The 19172-nt window shown below is 42.8% G+C and overlaps 1 protein-coding gene across 4 annotated transcripts in view; it reads right to left on the bottom strand.

Annotated features, from left to right (window-relative positions):
• Positions 1–19172, bottom strand: part of pard3aa (par-3 family cell polarity regulator alpha, a) — a 415766-nt gene that overhangs the window by 82624 nt on the left and 313970 nt on the right. For all 4 annotated transcript variants that reach the window (XM_050056584.1, XM_050056585.1, XM_050056586.1 and 1 more), the window contains one exon: positions 8554–8856. In XM_050056584.1, the coding sequence (XP_049912541.1) occupies positions 8554–8856 (303 nt within the window). The remainder of the gene's footprint in view (positions 1–8553; positions 8857–19172) is intronic.

Raw genomic sequence — 19172 nt, 5'->3', positions numbered from 1 at the left:
GAGAACTACAAGAAAACGCTATTAGAGACTTACGAGCTGTTATTAAAGTCTTAACGCAGATGCAGGGGTCGTAAAAGATTCATTTGTTTACCAATGAATTATTGAGAGGTAGGATTTAATCAAAGCTACAGATGTTGCAGTCAGAAAGTGTTGTTAATCTCACTTTGATTGCATCTAAATGAAAATATAGACTATAAAATTCACAGAGACTGATTGTTGATTGCGGAGTTAATTACAGACGCCAAATAAGAGACAGCAAACAATAAGAAAGAAAAAAAAGCGATTACTTCAGATTGGCTCAGTGATCATCTGATTGAGGTTTGTTAAGAACTTACTCTCCATCTGCATTACTTTAATTGAGTCATCTAAGGGTCTATTCAAACATTACAGCATGGAATAAAACCAAGTGATTATGTGTCCCCGTTGGAATGGTATTGTAATGTTTTGTCATTCAAACACGTGATTGGGTCGATAAGGAACAAGCCAAAATGAGTTGTTCTTAGTGATGATGATCTAAACAATAGTGAGACTAAAAGCTCTATCAGCCTGTGGCTCTGAACAGCAGGACGGGAGGTTTCAAGCAGCAGTGGACAGCTGTATAAGATCCTGCTTCTGAGGTAAAGGACGCGTCTCACCGCAGATTTCCCACCTCGGGAGTCGACGTCTTCGAGCCTTGAGCGAGGGGGGAGAAATCCTCACAAACTTTCTCCAGAGATGAAAAGCCTGACCTTTTATCAGCTGCGGAAAATGCATTAGCTACCTCATAATCCAATTTCAAGACCATGCAAAGTGGAGGTTCTGACTGAATTTCAGTGTGGAGAGAGCAAGAGTAAAAACACCACAGTGAGTGTTTCTTGAGGTGAGGGCTCTTTGGGTTCTTTTTCTCTCTCTGCTGCTTGCCTGCCAGCCTCTCTGGAGCTGCTGAGTTGCAGAGGACTTCAAGGGCTTTGCACCGCTGAGCTCCGTGAGCTCCATATCTTATTCCCCCTCTACACCCACCCCCCCACACCTCTTCCTCTCTGTGTCTCTCTGACTCTTCCTCGCCCATGCTCTGAGGAGCTTTAGAAACTCGACTGGGTAATGGGAGCAGCAGTCAATCAAATTGCGGTTTCAAAGGTGATGCTTTGTTTCACGCTCGCTTCCCACAAATCCCATCGAGCCTGGCACCTGTCAGGTTGTCGTTCTGAAACGCAGCATCCAACGCCAGTCACCCAAACCACGCGGTCCCCCGGCAGATGGAGGGGTTGACTTGTTGGCTGCCTGTCGAGAAATGAGGTCATTCTATTTTGCTGGGTCTAACTTTTTATTTTTATTTTTTATAAGGTGAAACAAAACAACAGAAAAAGAAAACACTGTTCAGGGGTTTACGTCTAGAATTCATGCTACATGTTTTAGGGTGAAAAAGGATATGTGCGTTGCTTTATATAAGGTTATAACAAAACTGAACAAGAATAAATCCTGGATTTCTATTGGTGCCCTTCAGTTTTACTGAGTCTGACAGCACTGTCAAAACACCACTGGTGCTGCCAGGTCTAATAACGTGGAGGTTGGTAATAAATTGTCAAATGAGCTCTTGTTGTACCATGATCCCGTGGAGGAACAGTAAAACCCGATACGGCAGAATGGGCAGGATCTCTGGACGCCCACAGCAACCAGAGGTCCTTGTATCTCAGAGGGTTTATAGGCTCAGGTCTGACTCATTCCAGCTTTACAGTCACAGTGACCTTCCCATTAGGGCTCCATTACCAAAGGTCTATCAGAGAGAGAGAGAGAGGCGTAGACCCGGGCTATTTATCCAGCTGCAGCCTCTTCTTATTAACTGTAGTGGATAAACAAGAGTGCAGCTTTGAAAGCCTTGGCCAGTCATGAGTGAATGCCTTTATTATGGCATAAAATGCATGCACATGTGTATAAACACTTGATGCATGAAAAGAGTCTAAGATGCAAAACTACAATGTACAGTAAATGGCAATTGCAGGCATGTGGACCCCACCTCCTCAAAAAAGGAGCACCAACCCACATCAGCCAAAGGGCCCCTAAATGTCTCTAATTAGTTGCCTGGATCTAAAATACCTTCTTCTATTTGACTAAAATGTTGTGTTGTAATGACAGCACAGAGGGATGTACAGTAAACAAAGCGATGAGAACTTAGACTCCAGGGTACACCAGGATTGTTTGATGTCTTTCCAGCTATGCGAGTGTTTGAATAGGTGGCTTTTAGATGTAAGATACTGATTAGTTCGAGTGGAGTCATCCTCCAACACACTCACTGCCTTTTTCCAGCATTCGATGTGTTTTTCCCAGCGTAGACTGAAAAATAAGGGAAGGCTGTCAGCTAATTTCAACTCAATTTACTTCCATTTACTTGGTCCTTGGAACCAATTCCACAAGGTAAGATTTGTGCAGTTGTGCAATGCTTCTAGAGGTCATATGATTATCAGGAGATGGCTTACACCATGGTTATATCCCCATATAATAGTGTTTGTTATGCTGTAGGAGTGGATGCTAGTCAACAACACAGTGATGGGTTTACTTACTTTTTATGTATGTTTGTATTTTCATGTGCGTTTTTGTAAAACAAACAAATCAATGAATGTATCTTTCCTGTCGGAGGTGTCCGGAGGGGTCGTGGGCTATTATTGAAACACTAGTCAATGAAGCTTTTACCCTCTCTAACTCCCATCCTCCCTCAACATGGCTCCAACTCAAACCCAAAATCGCAAGTATGTGCAACAACAATCGACCAGTGAAACTCCACCTCTCTCTTCCCTCATCAAAATAAGGGAGTAGGGGGAAGTAGAGTGTATGGCCAGCCCGGCGCGGGAGAGTTAAGTCTCCCCAAACATCTTGGATCTGTCTTCCCTATGCTCCTTCCTACTTTCCTATCTACCTTTGCTCTTTCCAACTATCCATCTAACCCTTTGGCTCCCACTCGGACCCCCAGACGGCACTATAACTCCCACTCATAGTCCCAAGTATGTGCATCAGGGATTGTAACACCTAGTCCCAAACTGAACCGTATGGTATTGAATGACATCTCAAATTTCTTTTGGAACCATTGTGTTTGGTGTAAATCATATATTGCTAAATATTGCCACCTGTTTCAATAGGGTGAGAAATCAAAATAGATCATGTTATAGGCAGTAGGCAGTGTGATTTTTTTATTACTTGGTTAATGTTTCCATGCTGTGTCTAAGTTTATTCAGGTGTGTAACAACTTCCTGGCCTGCTGACAGATGTCTGACCATAGGATGTAACTCTACTGAAAAATAACTCCACCAACACTTTTGGTATAGTACCCTTAAAACTGGTATGTAACATGTACCTAAACAGTAGATCTGTTAAGCGTTTCCACCACAGACAGTACTTTAGGTGAGAGGTGGGGTTATTACCGAATAATAATAGCTGTGTCACTGCGTGTCAAAACAAACTACAATTTTAAAACATTTTACATCTATGTCTGTGAAAACATGGATGATTCACACAACACAGAAGGTCTATACAATCAGCACAGCTTCAAGGTTGACACCCAAGATTAGTGTCACCAATTCAATATCTGACCCCCTTCTGTTCCTGAGATATGACATTGAATAATGGCCAGAAAAGTGTTTTATGCCAAACTTTATGATGTCACAGTACAATTGACCTTTGACCTTTTGGATATAAAATGTCATTACTTCATTATTTTATCATTATTTTATCCAGACATTTGTGTGAAGTGTTGTCATTATTCGCATATGAATTCTCAAGTTATTGCCAAAAAACATGTTTTGTGAGTTGGCACAGACCTTGGTCTTTGACCACAAAGTTCTCATCAGTTTATTCGCCAGTCCAAGTGGATGTTTGTGTCAAATTTAAAGAAATGCCCTTAAGGTGTACTTGACATATTGTGTTCACAGGAATGAGACAGATGCAAGGTCACACTGACCTTGACCTTTGACTACCGAAATCCAATCGGTTTATTGTTAAGTCCATGTGGACATTTGTGCCAAATTTGATGAAAGTTCCTTGAGGCATTCTTGAGATATCGTGTTCACGAGGATGGGATGTATGGACATATGTTCAGACGGACGGACAACTTGAAAACACAATGCCTCCAGCCACAGTAACGCCGGCATGGAGGCATAAAAAGAAGAGGCTGGATTGATGGGATATTAAAACAATAGCGGGTTTGTGCAATAAGTCTTCGTAGAGCAAGAATGACGACTCTCTCGTGACCAATCAACAGACCGCGGTGTGTCTAGCTCCACCTTTTAGTAGTGGATCAGTGTGCTAGGTATGTCAACAGAGGTGTGATGAAAAATAGGACAGAATAGAATGGTTCTATTACCATCCACGTCTTTTGACAATGGACAGTCAAAAATAACTGTTCTAATGTGAAACAAACTGAACTGAAGCAGACTGCATGTTGGAAATGAGGCTAAGTACCCCTTGGAGATAGGATCCTTAATCTGCCCCTTTGATCTGAGCGTGTTTCTCCAGGGCCACCTCAGAAGGCCGTAACAGTATCCAGGTCAGGGTTAAACGCAACTCATTCTTCCCTTTCATATTGAAGACTGACTGACAGCCAGGAATGAGCAGCCTTCCCTAAACAAACCTCATCTACTTCCTGTTTCCTGACCTTCAACAGGAAGTTCTGCAGCTCCAAAACATTGGGTTAAGCAGCTGTGGCAGGATTAGAAAGAGAAGAAATTGTAAGTCATGCTGGATCTCTAAACGGCAAAACAAAAGTTCTCAATCCAATTTTGCTGTCTTGATACATGGGACAGTCAGACATAATTGCAAATTCTGTTGTGTTGGCGCTTTATATTTGACAATGAAAGTTCCATTAAGTTTAATTTAGAAATGCAAATTACTGTTTATGTTTGTTATGATAGGCAAGTGACAGGAGTCTTGAATCAGAATGTGTTTCAAGCTCCTTTTTGCAAATCGCAAATAGAAAGCCTCTGAGCTAAATAAGAACCAGTGCATATTATTATATCTCAAAGGCAGCAAGACAAATATTACAGGCATACAGCCGGGCTGGCATACACAAGATATGCAAAGCAGCGAGAGGTGCAAAACAAAAATGCAGTGTTGAACATGCGGCGCATATTTCAAATATAATCACAACACTTGCGACAGCTAATCCTGTCCCTGCGAATAAAACTCCATACTGCGCTATCAATACTTAAAGCTCAGACCCCAAACTAAATATAAGCTTGTGTTTATAATTAACATGCAACACTAAGCTTTCTGTGCTGAAATAAACCCGTGGAGGTGAGAATTCACTATTTCCAAGAAACTGCTAAAACAAGAGAGCAGGAGGGAGAAGATAAGTTCTTTTTTATGTTTGTTTTTGACACCGATGAATTTCAGACACGACCTAATAGATAGTAACACGTCTTCTCTCTAACAAGAGAGCTCCAGAGATACAACATGGAACAGCCTCCAGATGCTCAGATGGAATTTCGCTAAATACGAATAAACTCAACTAAAACTATTTGGAAAAAAAAAAAGTTTTTAAAAGTCATATCTAAGTAATAAAACATCTGTTAACAATCAGACCCCTCGTGCAGAAGGTACTTTGTTTGGCTCTTTTTTCTCATTATTTCTCTTTGAGAGCTACTAAGCAGATTGCTATTAATATTCCCTCTGGCAATGAAGGAGAAAAAGAGACTCACAGGGTTGTCTTATGTTAAGGCTTTTATTCTGTATCCCTGCACAGAGCTTATTGATATTCCCACTGAGAATCAATAGCATCATGTCTATCACTGACCAACATCTTAGACTCGTGTGATCTCCACACACAGGCTCACTGAGCACCAGTCAAGCATTGTCTCGCCTTCTTTTCTCAACTAGCTTTCACGCTTATCACTAAATTCTGCATGGTAAGTGAGATAGTTTACAGTAGATAGTTGTTATGACACAACAAGGCTATCCTCAGGAAACACGTGGAGGTAACCTTCACTTTAGACACACGGATCAGTGGCCTTCACTGAGCCCCGGATGTATTGGCACATGGATTTAGCTGGCTATCAGAGGGGCCAGATAACCTTGTCATATCTACCCTGACTGTCATGGGGGGTGTTACAGGATGGAGATTCTACCTCCGTAAATCCTCTTAATAAACACTCACACAGAGGCACTCTGTCGAGTTCACACACAGTATCACATGCACCCCACCTAACCGCACCGGAGCCCCAGCAGTGAAAGGTCACAAGCCCCCAAGTGACAGCTGTCAATCACAGGAGGTGGGTATTATCCGATCCATTAATAACACACCCTGAAAGGTTGTGGGAGACCATGGGGATAGAAATCTCTTGACTCGTCACCACTGGATGTGACCTGCTGGAAACCTGTAGCCCTCATTACACCTCCGACCCAGCAGAGGAACAAACATATAAAAGCTAAAGGTATACGTACAAAAGTAAATAGTATTTGCGAGTACTCACAGTAAACTGAATAACTGTGAGTTGTGGACAAGACATTAAAAGACATCATCTTGGGCTTTGGGACATCCAGATTGACACTGTCCAATCATTTAGTTGTTTGGTCCATAGACCAATTTTGAGTGGACGTCACAGTTACCTCACAGCAGTTCGAATGCGCACGGGTGGCAGAAAAACAGCAGACATCGGAGAGAAGCAGTTGACATACCCAGAATTAAAATGTCCTCTTGTGCCGTTGGATGTCAGAACAGGAATACAGAATAAGATAACCTTCATTTTCATAGAAAACCGCCACAGAGGACGCCTTAGTGGAAAATACAGTTTTGTCTCCAGTTAATTATGATCTCGATATTCAGCTATAATTGCTGCTGGATACCCTGTAGAGGAGTGTGTTTGGCTTACATGAACTGAATTACTGATGTGGTAAAAGATAATTCATCATCATAAGCATGGATTTGTCTTATTGTCCTTGGTTAAAACTTGTGGAAACGTCCCCATATAATTTAATTAAATGTGGAAGTCACATCAGACAACTTTTTCACTAGCTAGCTAACGCTGTGTACTCATTAACTCCTTGATCATAACAGAATATACAGACTTTCACCACTGCTCATTTTAGAAAGGACGCCACAAGAAAACATGTTCTTTGTTTAGATTAATAAACGAACGATGGATCATGATTTGTTTCAAGCTGTCATCGATCAGTCATAGGTAGAACGCTAGCCACGTTAGCAAAAATGTTAGCAAGCCTTTGATTGTCCCTGCTTGGATGCAGATGAATCGATCTAAATACACATTATAGTCTGTAAGTTAACATAAAGAAAGAACGTTATTTCTTGTTGTGGCCTTTCTAAAGTGAGCTGTGTTATGATCAAGGTGTTATTAAGCAGAGCGTTAGTTAGCTAGCTAGCTACCTAGCGTGTTAGCATGTTGAAAAGTTGTACTTCCACATTAAATTATATTACACGGGGACATCACCACAACTATAGGACAATATGCCAAATCCATGCTTGAAAAATGTGAGTTTTCACAGTTCTTGTGATGATTTATCTTCCGTCATGTAAATAAGTAAGTAATTCAAATAAGCTGAACACACACTCGTCTACTGAGCATTGAGCAGCAGTGATTAGCCTAAATAACAAGATTCAGATTAACTGGAGACAACTTTTTTCCCCACTACACGTAGATCATAAACTCATGGATATAAAAGCAAGTCATTGCAATCGGTTGAGAAATATAAACATTACAGTGCTTTTTACGTTTCACCCTAACACCACTATTGTCACCAGCTCCGCCCCAAATACATCATCACTGTTTACAAACACAAAAAAAGAGTCTATAAAATGCTCAGGAAATGGAGCAAAATGTCGATCATTGTTTCCAAAAGCCCAATGTCCACAACCCAAAGATATTCAATGAATTGCCATACAGGACAAAATAAATCACAAAATATTCACATTTTCTTCTATTTGTGTGTGTGTGTGTATATGTATACTTGAAACAGGCCTTTGGGCATTAGGCTATCAACACAGTAATGTGAAACTAAAGCTCTGCGTGGCGTTGTCGTCACATCAGATATTTGTGTTGACACGCAGGTTATGAGCGATATAACCCCCAGCGACAAACAAGCTGAAGTCACAATCAGTGTGACTCACTGAAAGAGGTGCGCGAGAGGCCGGGGAGGATTACCTGTGATCCAAGGATGATGAAAAAAAAGGCTGCCTGATATTAAATTCTAGCACATGGAGAATTACTGATAGGCTCCTGTTGTTGTTTTACCTTGCCTGTGGATTGAGCCTGCTTGCACGGGGCAATGCCTTGTGGGATGAGGCAGTGATAAAAAAACAGTGTGAAATTCATTGTTTTTCTGTGCAGCATGTGTCACCCATGACAAGTGAAAGTAAATACAATCACAACACTGCTTATACATTATAGATGAGGTGTAAATGAACTGGATTGTTGCAAAGCATAAGCGCAAAGCACAAAGCTAGTTAGTGTCGTTTGAATGAACGAGAAAGGTAGGGAGTTACAGAGCACACTGCTGAGCCTTGAGTATTGTGGTTGTGTATGTTGAGCCACTTTGCAGCATCTGTGTATGGACTACTTTACTGGTGACCCCTACCTGTCTGAAGCTGCCGGGCGTCCATTGCGCGGCTTGTTGACCTGGGCATACAGAGCCTCCAGGGGTGGACCGTTGTTCTGTAGGCTCAAGGGAGGATGAGGACTCTGGGGACTCTGGGGGAGATGGTAGTGGTGGTTGTAAGGGTCCGTGCTGCTGCTATCCACCGATGAGTCTAATGACCCGATTCCAGCGTAGGTGTGCTCCTCATCTGAGCTGAAGGTGCCCCCGACAACGTCTTGGATCTCAGCATATTCCCTCTCCTTTGCCTGCCTCTCCCGAAGCTCCCGCATCTTGGCCTGTATTCTGTGAGAAACACATTGACGGGGGAAAGTTTGATATAAGTAGGTTTTTCTTTCCATTCGTGAATCATCTGGCAAACCAGACACTGTGCTCAGAAATGCCAAAATTCAATATAATTTCCTCACTGAGAAAAAAAGATTTTACACCCTCAAATTGTGACAGAAATATATTTAAAGAGTCATAAATGACTAAGTTTCACGTTATCAGCCTGAGAAATGGTATCGTTCTTAAGCAGGCGAAGTGGTTTTGGATGGTTTAAAATGTCTGTAAAATATTGCCAATGCCTTTTCTTTGACTTTGTATGGAAACTATGTATTCGGCCAACTTTGCTAGTGCAAAAGAACCATATCAAATTGCCCAATATTAATTGCTTCTTATAAGATTCTTTCTATGTTTTCCAAGGACTCAGTCTGTTTATTTTAACGCTCAGGAAGCCTATATATAATATTTGTTCCAGCTCTGCTGATGGAAACACATTCAGTTCTCATGTTGTTTTTACAAGACTGTAAAAGTTTTCATAAACTTCGCCTGGGAGATATGCTAGTTTATGATTTGCATGCACTTTCTGTGAAGACCAAATAAACCTCATAGGAAAAAAGGGAGATACTTGATGGTATTTGAGGTATTGAACAGCAAGTGTGTACAAAATGTACAGTAAGGAGGCAACTCAGGGTAATGAGACAGGGTTTAAAAAAATGTAAAAAGACCAAATGTAATATTCCACCTGAGATTCAGAGAGGCTTACAGCAGCATTCCAACTTTTAAGTTTAATCTCAGATATTGATCAGCTCAGACCCAAGGAGGAGGCCTCTGCCCTTCAAACTTCTAAAGTGACTTTCTTCTCTTAAGTAACAGGGAATGAGGATGGAGACAAATGTCTTTCACTGTAGTAAAAGAAGCCAAGCAGTATTATTCAAATATGTGGCTTTCCATGAACCATTAGAGGGCTGAGGCGAGTGCACTGATCTTATCCTTCAGGCCATCTAAGAAGAGGAGGTGGGAGGGAGACAGTCAGACCTCCTCTTCCCACTTCCAGCCCATTCCTCTCCCAACATGCCGTTCCTCTCCCCGGGACCACTTCCACACAACAGAGCCTTTCACAGGGCCTTTCCTGTCTCGGAGAACGGTTCCATGTGAACGCCTGTCTGTCCGCAGCTAACAAGACTCAGTCATGGTGTTGCATGTGAGCTAGGAGAGCTGGCATTGTAGGAGCAGGGAGGTGGGCAGCAGGGAGTAGAGAGGAGAGGGGCTGAGGACAGGCAGAGGGGGGAGTTGACCTCCCACTGCGGTGACCCTGGCAGCAGCCACCAGACTGTTCACTTGTTCCAGATGTTGTATCCCTGCTGTAGGGTAACACACACATCCACACACATGCATACAAGCACGCTACCTCCCACTGGTGCTAGACTTCCCTATTACCTCAGGTCATAAGTGACCCCTGACCCCCCCGGCGCTGCTCCTCACAGATGATTGGCAGGTTTGGAACGGAGCTAGAATCCCCCCTAGCCTAACTCTCTCTCCTGTCTGTGTATTTTAATAACAGTAATCACATTTCAAACAATCACCATTTTTCAATGCCGAATTAACCCAATTCCCACATCCTACCCATAGACTGCCTTGTTTATTTTTAGCCGTCCAAAATCCCATTTTCTCAGCATTATCTGCGGAATGAGATTTTGATGGAGGCCTGATGCAATGTTGCATGATATGCAGTCATCTATAAAGCCTCTAAGCTGGTTTGGTGTATTTCTGCATTGTCGCGGACCAGGTACATTATGGAAATTATCAACTCACAGCACAATCGTGTGCACTTGCTGTCGTCTCACTTTAGCATGTGCTGTCAGGAAATAGAAAACAAGCCTCACAGGGAGAGAAACACTAATTCCCAGAAGCCCTTTCACCTGCCATCTGGCTAAAGTGATGTCAGATCTCTGCCAGGAAGGACCAGACAATGATGTTACCACAGGTTCACGGAAGTCCACTGGGATCTCAAAACCCTCTGGCGTTTTATGGACTAATCAGATTCATAAAAACGGCAATATTGACATTTGGGACGAGATAATGGCCTTGGCTAGACTGGCGACATGAAGCTAAAAGAGAGAGACTTCTCTTCCAGGCCTCCGGAGTCTGACATGGATAAAGCTAATAGGTGCATTTCAATAAAAGGATATTAACAAGCAAAAAACACCAAATGAGACACCATGTGAGTCATGCTGTTGCCATGAGTATCATAAAATCTGGTCCATCTTGCCCTGTAACTTTGTTGCTTTTATACACTAATCAACTTTAAAACAAGCTTTTGATTCAATTCGTCACATCCGTCACATTTTTCAGTGGAAAGGTCACGGCTTTTCTGTTCGAACAAAGGACTCATCTGTCTGTGTGTATGTGGAGAAAACATCTGCAGTCCTAACCTGTCAGTCTGCAGAGAGAGGCCAATTCCAACTTGTTCTGGCTGTCAGGAAGAAAAACTAGACTATCATACAGTGTTAAGTTTCCATGCTTGGCCAGTTGGCAGTGGGTCTGATTGTGGCAAACTGAGATTTGAATGCTACGTTACCAAGTGCATATTTTCTGCTAGATGTCTTCTACTGACCGTCAAGAATGAAACTCTGAAGGATTAAGCAACTCTGTCACTCTTATGTATCTTATTAGTTAGGGAATGCCACCCAGACTCCATTGTTGGACATGCTAAGGATGACAATGCTGGTCCAACTGTTGGATTGATTGCCGTGAAATTTGGTGCCCGCATTTATGGTCCCGGGAGGATGAATCCAATTGACAGTCCAATCCAACATGACTTTTTATCTAACCTCAACAGCAGGTCTGATTAGAATTTTAGAGGTGTCACTTATCCTGTGAAATATTTCAACATCTACTGAATGGATTACATATGGTTTGCGGAGGGTAACTCTAAATAACTTTAATCATATATTGACTTTTCATGTAGTTTGAGGACAAAACTTTTGGGTGGACTGCAGTAAAACTGTGTATGTGATGACATGTAGCGACATCATGAGGTCATAACAGGGTGACCATATCTTCAAATCCTCAAAATGGGACCCGTGAGTGTACCGCATGTTCATGCATGCACACATGTAAGCACTTATGCACACACCATACACATTTTCATCAGGAATGGGGATGATTATTTCAGTGCTTACCGCACCTTTCAACACCATGGATGTAATGAATGCAGCATTTTCATTGCCTGGTACATTAGGAAGGAAGGAGTCAGCCTCCTGGAGCCTTTTAGAGAAGACTGACTTCCTATCTGGCATGACAGCGAACCATTAGCATAGTGACAAGCTCTGTCAGAAAGAGCCTATTAGCCTATGAGTCACTGGCTAACACGCATACAGACAAATTAGTGTTGAATTCAAACATTTGATGTATTTTTATATTGGGTAAGCAGGACAGAACATGATAAACGTCACTGTAAGTGTTGAAAACACAAATTTTATTTTAATTGCAGTAAAATCTTTCACAGTTTGGTAGGGAATGTTAAAACGAGGACGTTTTAGTGTTTTATGGACATTTGCCGAGACGCAGGACATGTAGTCTACATCTGTGACTACTGGTCACCATAGGTCGTTTATGACTAAATATATGCAAAGCTAACGACATTCTCATCAGCCTCAGCTGTACGTTGAGTTGAGTGCTGATTAGCAAATGCTAGCATGCTAAAACACTGGTGACCAAGGCAACATTACACCGACTAGTCTGATGCAGTCTTGATGCCACCACACTGAACAACTACCAGCCTACTTCAAACTTACCGTTTTCAAGTAAAGTTATTGAAAAAGTTGCCTACCAGAAACTTAGCAACTTTTTGAAGCTGAACAATTGCTTTGATAACTTTCAGTCAGATTTTCGGCAGAGTTTCAGCACTGAAAATGCACACATTAAGGTAATGAATGACATTCACCTGAACACCGACTCAGATAAAGTCTCTGTTTTAGTGCTGTTGGATTTAAGTGCTGATTTTGACACAGTGGACCATTTTCTTATAAATTTTAGAAAACTGTGTCAGACTCTCTAGAACTGTCCTTAAATTGTTAAAATCATATCTTCATGACAGGAAGTACTTTGTCTTGATTGGTAACTATAAGTCAGAGCAGATGGTTGTGACATGTGGGGTCCCACAGGGATCCATTTTGGAACCTCTCTTGTTTAACCTACACATACCATTAGACCAAATCATACAAAAAAAAATAACGTAGCCTACCATAACTATGGAGATGACACGCAAATATTCATATCACTTTCACCAGGTGATTATGGACAAGCCCCAACTCTGACCACTTTTAAGTCTAAGCTAAAAATGTTCCTTTTTTAATTTTATATACTGTATTAATCCCCCTGAGGAATTCAATTTTTTCACTCTTTCTTTCATTAACACACAGGTCCGCACAAACAAGACCTATACATGCACAAAGTGGAGAGATGTCAGAGTGAGGGGGCTGCCTTGGTCAGGCGCTCCGAGCGGTTGGGGGGTTTGGTGCCTTGCTCAAGGGCACCTCAGCAGTGCCCAGGAGGTGAACTGGCCACCAGTCCACGCTCCATATTTGGTCGGGGGGGGGACTCAGCGACCCTCCGGTTCCCAATCCAAGTCCCTATGGACTGAGCTACTGCCATGGTAGTCATGTAAGGTGTACACAACCAGATACCAGATGTTACTGCACGATTCCAGGAGAGGGCACACCAGAGAACTCACACCATGTAAAACTTCCGGATTTGCAATTGCGAATCAAACCATCTCTGACTTGTTCCCATTTATTTTTTCAGGATTCAGCGTGTACTTCTATAATGGTACTGTACTAATCTGTTGTCAGCTATTGTCACAGGCATATTTGTCACTGTGCAGAGGCAATCATTTGCTTGTCTTCAAAACGTTCCATCTTTTGGTGTCACTACTGACGTACCTACTGACCCCTGACCCTGTCACACTGGCATATTGCCCCTGCATTGCCCCCACAGTCCACGTGTGTTTTACGTCTTGGTGATGCAAAGCGTTAATTTTATAAGGATGTGCCCAATGAATGCTCTAAATGGATGCAGGATATGAGAGGCAACCATCACGAAAAAATGTAGTTAAAAGCAAATAGTTCTCTATATCTTTAGTCTTGTTTTATCAACATGATGACACGATGACAATTTGTAATAAGTATCAGTTATTAACATATTTTGAGTTGTTTTCCTACAACATCTACTCTTTAAAAAATCCCTATGCCCTGTATGCCCAACCATTCACCCCAACATCCTCCCCAGGACTTGTATGCAGAGGTTCAGAAAAACATCAAGCAAATTATATAAATGCATTTTGTAGGAAACAGGGTTGTAATTCAGGAGCCATTTTTCTGCTCTGCAATATCCTCATTAGCCTAAACCTCACATGCACACCTGCTAACTGCGTTCTTCCTGGGCAACCTGCAACTGCCTCTCCACTTCCAACTCCCATCCTTCCCCCACTTTCTCCTGAGAGACCACCCCCGCGCTGTACCATATATACTCCATTAGCCAATTAATGGCCCAGCATGTTAACATTGAGGAAAGTGCTGCCCACACTAAACACATTATTACTGTACAGCCCCAATTACCAGCCCTTCTCCTCTCGTCTCCTCTTACCAGATACTATGTTTGAGAGGAGGGGACACTGTAGCTTTTAATGCAACCAGCCCGAGGATATTTTATTTCAAAAAGGCGACAATCGAGCTGTAGTGCCTCGCTGCAAGCCCAGCTGTGGATTTTCATTTTCATTTTAATTACGCTGATGACAGAAAAGAAGATAATTCCAGCATTTCATCAGTAATTGCTCAGTTTCTTTTGTTCCTCTGTGTTGCCTGTGCTTTACTCTATATTCCTAGAAGCAGAATTGACCTCACATGTACCTTTAAATTAAATACAATGCCTACTTGCTTGTTCTTCATAACAGTGCAGTGGAAAGGCATTTCCTCCTGGCTAGAAGACAGTCTAGACGGTCTAATGCTCAGTTTTTCAGGGCAGTTAAAGTTCAACCCCTAATCCACTGACTGACCGTGTCTTCAGGAAAATTATCTGTCAGCCAGATGACATTATTCCCTCTTTAACATCCCTGCCTTTCAACTTTTTCGGTTCTCCCTGTTGTTTTTGTTGTCATTCCTTGTCACTAAATTGAGTGTGAATACCCTCACATCAACTGAAACTGAATTTGAAATGTTATCGTTGCTAAAGCTTCATTTCAGTGCATGAATGTGAAAGCAGACGACTGTCACATCAAGTAATTATTTTAACACATCATGTTGATAGAATGAGAGGCTGGTGTGAACTGGTAGCAACATGTCAGCTCACCACAAGTCGTTCATCACTACACTGAATAAATCTCGTTGTTTATCCAACAGGGCTGTTGTTTTTGGACCAACAAAGCCAGCAGACTCCTTCTCCATATGTTTGTCAATGTGTAATCTACCCAAGGGAGGCAGGGGGGGGACGGAGAAGAAGGGGAGAGGGGAGTGGGGGGGGGGCTGTCTGTACTTTGAGACACTCATTTTGAAGTCAACACACTTAGAAGCTTTGAAAGCCTGCCTCTTCAATATGCATTGTTACCATGGTGGATGAAACAGAATGTATTTGCTCTCTTACTTTCTCATCCAGCAGCCTTGAATAGATTTTTCTTTTCAATACCCCCCTCACCAAAACATGTTCTATTGTTCTGAAGTGCAGATGGAGGGCAGAATGTATCTGAATCTAATCAAAGTGCAGTAAATGACTCTGCGTACAGCTGTCTGTGCAGAATCGCAAACCTCTGATAGCCCATCTTTTGTGCTGACACTTGGCCCATAACAGCATAATGCAATCACAGAGATAATTGTCCAAGTTTCGTGGTGTTAATTCACAGTGTTAACAATCGCATTAACTTGCTGTAGGTATCAATATAATTACAAATGTAATCACACTTCCCAATCAGCTAGTTGGAGCTTCCTTTGAACTCACTATGCAAATGAGACTCAAATAGGATACTGAAATAATGAGGTGGTTTGACAAAGTGGAATGATAACATTGGCACCACAATCACTGTGACGAAAAAACAGAAAGGGAACGATCTGCCTTATAGCGATTCAGTTTACCCTGAGCATGGTATAAGAGAAGACCCTATCTCTTGTTAAAGGAATACTTCACCCACCAAAGGATAATTTGTGTATCAATTACTCATCTTGTTACGCTGAATTCGTGAAGAAAACGAAAATTTAGATGGATTTAACTCACAGGGGACGACTTTTAGCAACACCAAAACTACACCTGTTTACAAACTCTCACACAACTCGTGCCGTGTAGTTAGAGTCTCATTTATACAGTTGTACGCTCAGTACTTGCCAAACAAATTGACCATAGCGTTAGTTCAGGCAGGACTCGATGTCAAGCTCAGCTCACATCCCAGCTACATCAACTGATGGAGCAGCTGATTGATGGAAGGGAGTCAGCTGATAGATCACGTGATTCATTTCTATGCAACCAATTGGTGAATCTCATTCAGGGCGCCCTATTTAAACTGCTCTGGCCTGCCTACTGTTGTTGCTTCCTCTGCAAGCTGCTTTGCAACCTGCCTCCACCCCAGCTCCTCCTTTTCATGCTGTGTCTGACTTATCCATGTCATTTCTGTTTGTCTTTGATGCTGCTCTGTTCCGTTCCGGGGGGGTCTTTGCTGCTGCTCTGTAGGCGCATGGAAGGGCAGGGAGGCCCCAGAACAGAGCCATACCGCCAAATATAATACTACAAATGGAAATACATTTTTCTTTGACTAAAGTGGTCTTGCCTGACATGCATTTTCATTAAAACATTACTATTTAGAACACTTATGCATTAACATTCTCCTGCAAGGTCTGCCCTGTTTATGCGGAAAAATTATAAACATTAACATCTTCGCAAAAATGCATGTGTTTGGCAACTACTGAACATATGACTGGATACATGAGATTTGGCTTATACTGACTGAAACAGATGTTTTGATATAGTTTTACTGTTGTTAAATGTGGACCCCTACCATGACAACGTTTTCTTCCCAAATGCAGCGTAACATGGAGTGAGTACTTGATATATGAGATCATTTGGGGGTGAAGTATTCGTTTAAATTCTCACGCCTAATCCAGGTTTGCTGTTTTTCAGAGTGAATTGTGCTGACTGACCCGCTCCAGAATCAGTGGTCAGGTTTTTGTTTGTCCAGAGTCAGCAGGAAATCAAACAACAAACAAGAGGAAGCAGACCACTGTCGAGGATAAAAAAGCAGTGATGTGCTCTGCTGTGGTCTGGGGAGTGGGTACAAAGAGAGTGGCGGTGGAGTGCTGGCCGCTGATTAGAAGCCAACCGGAGCCGAGCAGATAAGAGAGAATGGACATCATAATCAGCTGCCACAGAGAAAGACAGAGAGAAGCGAGTTCAGTTCAGGCGGAAAATGAAGAAGGAACATTGTCAGGTTGTCTTTGTGTGCTTCCCTCTTTGGCCGGGAAAATAGAGTTTCAGGGCTAGCATGTGGTGAGATAAGTCAGAGACTGATAGAAGCTCCACCAACGCCACCCGCCCTGTGTTTCTTTCTTTCTCTCTCTTCTCCCCCATGGCCTTGCATGAATGAGGGCCATAGCAGGAACGGCTGCTCTCCAACCCACCCAAGGTCCAATCAGAGAGCTTGTTGTCTCCACAGTCCTCTCAACATGAGCCAATCAGATAGGGGTGTCTTGGGTGCTGTCCACAGGCATAAAGAGAAAAGAGTGATGGCTGCTGCAGCTGGGCTCAACAAAGATTTAGATCGGCCTAACCACAGGTTCTAATGTCGCCTTGATGGGACATTAAACAGTCAATCACAGAAACTGTTTAAAATCTACCAGATTTTTGCAAAACAAATGCTGCTAATAACCGCTCCTCATCAAGTGGAGACACTCCGCTCCAGAAATTAAGTCAGAGTTTTATGAACTCCCCTCTCCGTCATCTCCCATCCATAACAGGCTGACAAGATATCAGTGGAGGAGAACATTTTGACTCAAATAAACGGGTTGTGCCTGCAAGGACCGCGGGCCAAACCATAAATTGCGTGAATCATATCAAGGTCAGAGTTTTAAATATATAACCGTAGCTGCCTTATTGCAGGCTAAAAAGGGCAGGTTTTATGAATTAATCTGTCTCACCTCTTCGCTGACTCCTATTTTGAATCACTAAAAGCCCCTGTCAAAACCGTCTGCTTGAATTAATGATCACTAATGTCAGCCGAGCCGGGAGTTTGGCTGCGGCCCATCCCGGGGTCGTGCTGACACACGGGGCTGGCTGACGATTGCCAGCGTCGGAAACCCGTTACGGTCCAATCCATAATTTCATAAAGGCATTCTGAAATGGTCCTGTCTCAGTGGCAGCGTTGTAATCAATCAGAGCGTGGGCCTTAAGCAGAGAGCTAAGACAATCAAATGTAGCACCTTGGGAGTGTAATGCAGTAGTGCTACCAAAAAATACAAGAAGTAATGGATTTCTGAGCTGTCGTCCTGCTGAACCCTAATGCTTTGAATATCGACTTATCTTCATGGCAGGTTGGTTTATTATTACCCCACTGCGATTTCCCTCAGGATTCCCTTTCCATTAACCGAGGGACAATCCTGGCATGGCTGAGTGATGGGATTTGGGAACAGGTACAAAAGGAAAGAATTAGGTTGCCCTCCTGCACGGGGAGCCGGGACCGGAGCTCACACATGCAGAACGGACACAAACAAGACAGGGAATGAGAACGTGCTGCAAGACAAAGTAGCAGACAAAGAAATTGGGTGACAGCGGTGAAAGAAAAGAAGTGGGATTTAAATAGTGTGTATGTGTTTTGTGGGGAGGGGAGGGCTGTGAGGGCATGTACTCTACATATCTCATGCCCGCTGTGTGTCTGTGTTGATTCTGCTGCTTAGCGTGACAGTCGTTTGGGAGCTTCTCAAAGGGGACAGATCTGGATAGAGAGCCAGGCCCACCGGTCTCCAGGGTGCACTGAGGGAAATGTGTTGGGCCCTCGGCCAGAGGTGTTCGCACTCTCAGTGGAGAGGACCATCACTGCAAGTCAAAGCTGAATACCAAAAAGAAATGTGCTACAGCTTTTTGAGCAAGGCCTCCAGATGTTCCATTCAGCGAGGAAGAGGGCCTTTGTGTGTGTTTGTGTGTGTGTGTGTTTGTGGCACTGTGCATTTTCGACAGCCATCCATCCTTCTCTCCTTTCGCCGTAAGAGGGAGCGGTATCAAGCCCTATTGTTTCTATTCAATTAGCTGTCATTACCGACGGCACTTTGATTGCTGAGTTCATTTGGCTGGTGGAGAACAATGGA

This window comes from Epinephelus moara, chromosome 11 (assembly GCF_006386435.1).
Source record: "Epinephelus moara isolate mb chromosome 11, YSFRI_EMoa_1.0, whole genome shotgun sequence".
Taxonomy (NCBI): Eukaryota; Metazoa; Chordata; class Actinopteri; order Perciformes; family Serranidae; genus Epinephelus; species Epinephelus moara.
This window is presented reverse-complemented; position numbering and strand designations above follow the sequence as displayed.